This window comes from Oncorhynchus mykiss, chromosome 13 (assembly GCF_057628025.1).
Source record: "Oncorhynchus mykiss isolate SJ-2025 chromosome 13, ASM5762802v1, whole genome shotgun sequence".
NCBI classification, from domain to species: domain Eukaryota; kingdom Metazoa; phylum Chordata; class Actinopteri; order Salmoniformes; family Salmonidae; genus Oncorhynchus; species Oncorhynchus mykiss.
In genome coordinates, this window is record NC_143034.1 from 26,372,870 (window position 1) to 26,381,146 (window position 8,277).

The window sequence follows — 8,277 nt, forward strand, 5'->3', positions numbered from 1 at the left end:
GATTTCAAAGTTTAACAAACCAACACATTTACTGGAAGAACTGTGCAGATGCAAAGTTTGGTAACATCTCCCTTGGTTTTTCTTTTGTGTCCACGTTTTCTACAAAAAATGTAAATATCTGCTTCGAATTCAGATTCAACGATGTCTGCAGAAAGAACGGGGTGTCAGCTATGACATGACAGATTGGGCATTCGAACACAGCCATACTAACATACTGTATACTATATACTTAATGAGTATATACTACATACTATTAGTTCATTTTACTGTAAACAAACGAATGACCCCGGCCAGTTGAGCATACTAGCGCTATACCTGTCTACCCGGAAGTTGATTCTGTTGCTATGCAACCTCTTCAGAGATGGTTAGGCTGTTTGCATGTTATCCAGAGCGTTGGTGCCTGTAACTGTGCTGCTGGCAACAATTTAATTGGGCTTTTTTGCCAATGTTTAATGACCCCGGCCATATTAAACGGGTGTTGAGCGTTCGTAAATTCATCAGTTTTTCCACGCTCTTGCTCACTCAGACGAGAGTGCTCTGAAATTGGAGTAGATAGCCAGAGCGAATTTATGTCCATTGAGAAATCACAACTACTATACCACTTAGCTAAGAATGACGTGAATAATCAAGTCAATAAACATTGGGTAGTTAGTTAGATAGCATATAGTTAATATACTGGCAAGTTCAATGTATTAGTAACCAACTAACGAGGTAGCTAGCTAACATACCGGTAGTACCTACTGCTGTAATGATATACTATGCGGTTCGTAAGGATAGCGTAGCCAACACATTGTCAGCCAACATAACGTGCAGCATTACATTATTACATTGCTCACCATCTGTCATAATTAGTTAAAACAATACATTTTTATCTTTGGACTTCAGCTGCATATTTTCCGCCATTTTCTTCAAATCTGAAAATGTTGTGAAGCCATGCCCATTTCCTGAAGAATTGCATGATCGGCCCTAAAAGTACGGAAATAGTGTCCACTGCGTGTATACTTCATATTTTGGTCGAATGTAGTACGACATCCAGGAACTTTTGGCATACTAACTATATTCATACTATGACCAATAAGCATACTACATTCTCAATTTACGTCACAAATAGTAAAGTTAGTATTAGAGGTCGACCTAATAATCATAATGGCTGATTAATTAGGGCCGATTTCAAGTTTTCATAACAATCGGAAATCAGTATTTTTGGGCGCCGATTTTTTAAATAGCTTTATTTAACTAGGCAAGTCAGTTAAGAACACATTCTTATTTTCAATGACGGCCTAGGAACGGCGGGTTAACTGCCTTGTTCAGGTGCAGAACGACAGATTTTCACCTTGTCAGCTCGGGGATCCAATCTTGCAACCTTACAGTTAACTAGTCCAACGCTCTAACCACCTGCCTCTCATTGCACTCCACGAGGAGCCTGCCTGTTACGCGAATGCAGTAGAAGCCAAGGTAAGTTGCTAGCTAGCATTAAACTTATCTTGTAAAAAATAATCAATCAATCATAATCACTAGTTAACTACACATGGTTGATGATATTACTAGTTTATCTAGCGTGTCCTGCGTTGCATATAATCGATGCAACGCTGGGGGAGGATTTAACAAAAGCGCATTTGCGAAAAAAGCACAATCGTTGGACGATTGTACCTAACCATAAACACCAATGCCTTTCTTAAAATCAATACACAGAAGTATATATTTTTAAACCTGCATATTTACCTAAAAGAAATCCAGATTAGCAGGCAATATTAACCAGGTGAAATTGTGTCATTTCTCTTGCGTTCATTGCACGCAGAGTCAGGGTATATGCAACAGTTTGGGCAGCCTGGCTCATTGCGAACTAATTTGCCAGAATTTTACGTAATTATGACATAACATTGAAGGTTGTGCAATGTAACAAGAATATTTAGACTTACGGATGCCACCCATTAGATAAAATACCGAACGGTTACGTATTTCACTGAAATAATAAACGTTTTGTTTTCGAAATGATTGTTTCCGGATTCGACCATATTAATGACCAAAGGCTCGTATTTCTGTGTGTTATGTTATAATTAAGTCTATGATTTGATAGAGCAGTCTGACTGAGCGATGGTAGGCAGCAGCAGGCTCATAAGCATTCATTCAAACAGCACTTTCGTGCGTTTTGCCAGCAGCTCTTCGCAAGCACAGCGCTGTTTATGACTTCAAGCCTATCAACCTAATGGCTGGTGTAACCGAAGTGAAATGGCTAGCTAGTTAGCTGGGAGTTACACTGGCAATACTATAGTGCCTATAAGAACATCCAATAGTCAAAGGTATATGAAATACAAATGGTATAGAGAAATAGTCCTATAAATACTATATTAACTACAACCTAGAACATCTTACCTTGGAATATTGAAGTCTCACGTTAAAAGAAACCACCAACTTTCATATGTTCTGAGCAAGGAACTCAAACGTTAGCTTTTTTACATGGCACATATTGCACTTTTACTTCTCCAACACTTTGTTTTTGCATTATTTAAACCAAATTGAACATGTTTCATTATTTATTTATGTATTATATTAAGTTAAAATAAGTGTTCATTCAGTATTGTTGTAATTGTAATTGTTGTAAAAAATATATATATAATAATTTTAAAAATAATAATAATAAAAAATAGTTTGTTTTTTTATAAATCGGCCGATTAATCGGTATCGGCTTTTTTTGGTCCTCCAATATTCGGTATCGGTATCGGCGTTGAAAAATCATAATCGGTCGACCTCTAGTTAGTATGACTATTCGAACACAGCTATTGACTTGAATTTACACCCGGTAACAGAATTACAAAAATGGAATTTCATCATGGGTCCCTGGGTATAACTCCACACACTGGCTATTATTTTTATGAGCTCTGCCCCCAAATAAAACCCAATTTGCTTGGTCCAAACCGGACAAAATCTGACCTAATCATAGATGTCTATGTTTCACAAGTTTGGACATCAAAGTTCAGCACAGTAAAGCACAGCACAGAACAGTAGAGTTCATTACAGTAGAGTACAGCTCAGTAGAGTACAGCACAGCGCAGAACAGTAGAGTTCATTACACTACAGTATAGAGTAGAGTTCAAACCGGACAAAATCTGAACCAATCATAAGTTTGGACATCAAAGCTCAGCACAGTAGAGTACAGTTCAGTACAGTACACTTCAGTAGAGTAGAGTGTTAGCGCTGGGTAGGAACAAAAATGTGCACCACTTTGTATTGGGAAACCCTTGACAAGAGCCTAGGATGACCATTAGTTACTACTGCCTCGACAGAAGAAATAGGTAATATATGTTGGTGTATTTGATATCCCCCCACCGCAAGTGCATACGGTCAAACTTTGGAAGTTGGTTTTTCATACCCCCTCAGAAACACCTGGAGGCATGGGGGATGTCACTTCTGCCATGACTGACTGGGGGCTGGTGATGTGTTGAAATGAAATCAGTTTCGTTACAGACAGGACTACAAGTGGGTAATGAGGAATGGGGAGGAGGGTCAGACCGATTCTCTCTGCAAAGCATGCTGAGTAAATGCTGAGGTGATTGTGTTAACTGTCTCGATTGTCTCTGCCATGATTTGTTTGATGATTGTTCAGTCACTTGATGATATCACTTAACAACAAAAGAGATGCATGTCGAATAGGCTTTGGCAATTATACTGGGGATGACAGCATGCACAGTTGCCTCGGAATTAATCTTGGGAATCTCACACTCTATGCGCGCTCCATCACACTCACGCACGCACGCACACACCTTCGTAGGCCTAAATTATTGGCAATTTCATCAAAGTCAAACTGATGGCTACATTTTATCTCCATTGATGCGCTGCGTGAATGCGCACATAGGCCACATATTATTTAAAAACAACTGTACAAGTATTCACTTACACTGCTATTTTGCCCAGACCAGTGCACCATGGCTTGGTTGTGTGCGGAATCTCCGGTCAATGCGAAGGTTGAACTGGTGAGTTTGAGTTCGTCCTGCCTCGAACTGGCCGCTCTTCTGTCCTCGTTGCTCCATCGCAATTCGGACCGTGTCACTCTGCTGCGCCCAGTCCGTGAGGTGATGCCCTCTCGCGAGTAACTCAGAGGCAGTGTCTCCCTTCTCTGGGGTGAGCCGGAGGACTTCACTTTAACATCCCCAATATTAGCTCTCGGGCTGTCCTTACGAACTCTGTGCTTGTGTGAGACGCCGGGAATTAAATCTGCGCGAGCCTTCCCGACATCTGTATTACCTACATGACGGTTCATTTTCAGGTTGGAAACTTTGTACTCACCGCGCGGGGTGAATTTTCTCTGTTTACCACCACCGTATTGCATTCCTCCATCGAGTAGTGCGTTCTTGGGACGGAGCAGTATGTCAGTATTCCGTATTCGCCTTGAGTATATGTATTTCCCCTGGATGCATTCATCGGATCCAGCTGCGCAATCAAGCTGTTGAGTTTCGGCACTTGCAGAATTTAAACTCCGTGAAGCAGTTGTCCCGTCTCCATTTCCAATAACTTCCCCTCCGTGCCCTGTTGCGAATTCTCGTGTGTCCGTTTTAAGCAGTAATTCCTTAATAGGCCCCTTATCCCCCGGCTGACATGATCTGCAAGTTATCTCTGATTTAGCGGCTAAAAAGAAAGATAGCATTATCAAAAGCAGAAACCAGAAAACGCTGGTGTGCCAAATAGGGCATAATCTGACCCCCCTCTCCATAGCTGGTGGCAGAGAAAGATACTCAGTCTGGATACAAGTCTTTTTTTTACTCTCTTCTTCTCTTCCCTTTGTGACTGTAATTGATGTTAAGCAACAGAAATCGTCGTAAATTGTGGCTCGTCCAATTGTTCTGCAGTGTTAAAAAGTGCGACTCGGCGAAGTGGTCCCAGATGAAGGATTTGATCGAATGAAGCCTTGCGCGCGCGGGGGAGGAGCTGGCAGTATCCAGGGAAAAGATAGGCGAGATTTCTTCTTGCGCCTGTTTTTTCCCCTCACCCAGAACAACGCATTAATCATTTCGTAATAAATAATTTGTTAGCATTTACCGTACGTATGTAATAGATCTTATTCGATCTATATTTAAATACTATTTTGTATATGAGTCCTTTGTCAATGTTGTTGGCTGTTACTATGGTCTTGTTAACAATATCCCTAACAGCTGTAGATTGTATCTACCAGTAGGCCTAGGTTTACTGTGCAGTCAACTTGAGTCAACTGCTCAATCACATTTCTCAGAAGATGAAAGAGAATGGTTATATTCATTGTGAATCTATCTAATTGCTTTAAAGTTATAGTCGTGTTATTGCTCTTAAGAAGGGGGGGGATTTGTTCAGAAATTATAACTTTTTAATTAACCCCAATTATGCATAATGTCACAGATCACATAGAGGTATTGTTTATTAAGATTTAAATAACCTCTATATGGGCATAGAATATATGCTTTAGATCACATGTATCAAACTCATTCCAGAGGGCCGAGTGACTGAGGGTTTTCGCTCCACCCTTGTACTTGATTGATGAATTAAGGTCACAAATTAGTCATGAACTCCCCTCACCTGGTTGTCCAGGTCTTAGTTGAAAGGAACAACCAAAAACCCGCAGACACGCGACCCTCCTGGAATGAGTTTGAAACTACTGCTATAGATGATCTCTCTACATGTGATGTGTGAGCATCATAAGCAATGTGAGGTCGTTCACTAGCCTACGTGACACATCCAATATTTAGAAGAGACTCAAGTTCACCTGGGACTTGCTAGAACGTGCCTCCGTGCCAAATCGACGCTGTCAATAATGAATTGTTTTTATCTGAAAATGTTTCATAACGTGAGATGCCACCTGTGAAGAACACTAGAGTAAACATATAGCCTAGGCACGGTTATCATAATTAGATACTGTCATGTTCTTTTCACACATCAGAAATCAGAGTATTACCATTTAAAAGGCATAGGTCCCTATAGACTGTGCAAACAGTCAATGTCAGTGACTTTGGGGGAAACACAAACACGCCAGAAATGTAGCTGTTTGTTTGGACGTGATAGGCTATGTATTATGTATGCAATAATTGTTGTGCTGATGAGCGTTTAAATGCATAGAGGGAAAGACAAATGAACACAAACCACCTTGACAGTTGTTCAGTTGTTGTTGTTTTTATTTCTATTCATACATAACGAGTTGTTGATACAATAAATAGAGATGTAAAAATATTTTCATGGCTTTCATCCAAGTAGCCTAAAACATCGACCTCAGATTAAAAACCGATCTAATGGTATTTTTTTAAGGACTGTGATCAGTGGTAGGCTATCCAATTCCCAACATGTATTTTTAACCTTTCATTCTCCATCATTGGTATAGAATTCCAATATCATTCTCATTGTACTGGAATGTTTCTCCCCTCTTGGTGGCCTAAAGTGTTAAATCTCCTGACGTCCTACCATAGACCTAAAATAAATTAAGTATTGCCTCTCTCCGTGGCACACTGCATTAAGCAGACGTTTTGGATTGGATTAATGGTCCTGTGATGGACAGGCCCCATGTGGCTGGAAGACACTTATCAAGTGGTTCTTCCCCCAGTGTGCACACAGGCACACACACACACACACACAGCCAGGCAACCATCTCTTCAATCACCATCACTCCCATCATCACGTCCATTGCTGTGTGTGTGTGTGTGTGTGTGTGTGTGTGTGTGTGTGTGTGTGTGTGTGTGTGTGTGTGTGTGCACCTGCATGTGTGTGAGTGGGTGGTACAGTCTCACACCCCATCATCTCACATCCAAGTCTGGACACGTCATCCATTCACACAGAATCAATGCCCTGTCAATAGCAGAAATGGATTTGGAGGATGTTGCAGAATATGATATTCAGACCCTACTTTGTCTGATTTGTACCCAGTTGTACTGTACTAGTATGAAGGGGGACTATGAATGCACGACAAGGTCAATGAGTCACACAGAAAGAGGGACTGGGAGAAAGGAGGTACAGTATCAGGACGCATAAGGAGATTGGTTAAGTTTAAGATGCCATCTGACTGAAGGTGACTGTAGAGGACTGTAGAAGTGTGGGTGATTCAGACTATCCTTAGAATATGTTGAGTAAGATTTCTGAAGGACATATAACGAACGTCACTGGAGGACTTTCAAAAACAAGCTAATGTATGTCTCGTTTGTAACCCAAATAGTTACATGAAATGTAACTTAGTCACAGAACCCCCTTTTTTAGGCTAGAATTGTTATTTCTGGTTAGAAGTTTCTGTGACAGCTGATCAACTGGGCCTCCCTGCTACATAGATACAACTTTACTCATACATTTGGGATGCAATTTGTTTTACTGCGTCCCTGCATTTCCCTAGTTAAGCTCCCAGGGCCACATTTCAACACCACAGCCACAGATAGCCTATCATAAAAACCCTTGGCTCTGTTAAACAGGCCTGCAACACCAACACAAACAAGTAATTGAAATCGTCAGACACTAACTAGAAAAGCCATGGCTTTTTATATAGTTAAATGCCAAAGCATTCCCTTCGTGAAAGTAGCTCTCGAACAAGGAAGTTGTCCAGGCTGCGTTTAGACAGGCAGCCCAATTCTGATATTTTTTTCCCACTTATTGGTCTTTTGACCAATCACATGACATCCTTTCACATCAGATATTTTGGTTAAAAGACCAACTTGTGGGAAAAAAAGACCAAAATTGGGCTGCCTGTCTAAACGCAGCCAAATGGATCTTTTTCTAAAGGGGTAAGAGGAGAACAAGTGGTGACTAGAATAAAGGGGAAAAGGAGGAACTGAAGTCTTGGAAAAAAATCGAAAGTCTCCAGCTCCAGGAAAAGCTAGAAAAGACAAGCGATCAAGTGAATGGTTCTTTTCTTTCCACTTTGTGGAGTCTCAAACAGAGAGTTCTATTGAATGGAGATGTTTCCCATATTACAGCCTTTATTTGGTATTCACCCTCTGTGGGGCTCTGCCGGGTTCAATCGTTGGGTCAGGAGCAATCAGTTGACAGTGACTCATTGAGAAGAGTTCAACAGCTGAGTTCAACACTTTCAATTTCCACTGTTTTGGGATGTTTGTTTCTAGGAAAGATTAATTGCCCGACCGTCCATCCATAACAATATGAGGTTTCAAACTCAAAGTCAGACTTTGAGAGAATCAGAATTGCTATGAATGAAAAGTCACAAAAGTAGGCTTGACCGTGGGTGGTTAAGTTAACACCCCCGTTTCCAATTCATGATTCAAATTTAAATTCCTCTTCTCTAAATTGGCTCAGTTTGAAATGAATCGACCCCATGATCTG

The 8,277-nt window shown here is 40.8% G+C and overlaps 1 protein-coding gene across 3 annotated transcripts in view; it reads right to left on the minus strand.

The window, feature by feature from the left end:
• Positions 1–4,919, minus strand: part of LOC110485789 (VPS10 domain-containing receptor SorCS1) — a 157,530-nt gene extending 152,611 nt beyond the window's left edge. For all 3 annotated transcript variants that reach the window (XR_005035469.2, XR_016485772.1, XM_036940436.2), the window contains exon 1: positions 3,896–4,919. Coding sequence is in view for 1 of the 3 variants with exons in the window: in XM_036940436.2 (XP_036796331.2) it covers positions 3,896–4,708 (813 nt within the window). In the remaining 2 variants the exon portion in view is untranslated. The remainder of the gene's footprint in view (positions 1–3,895) is intronic.
• Positions 4,920–8,277: the final 3,358 nt, after the last annotated feature.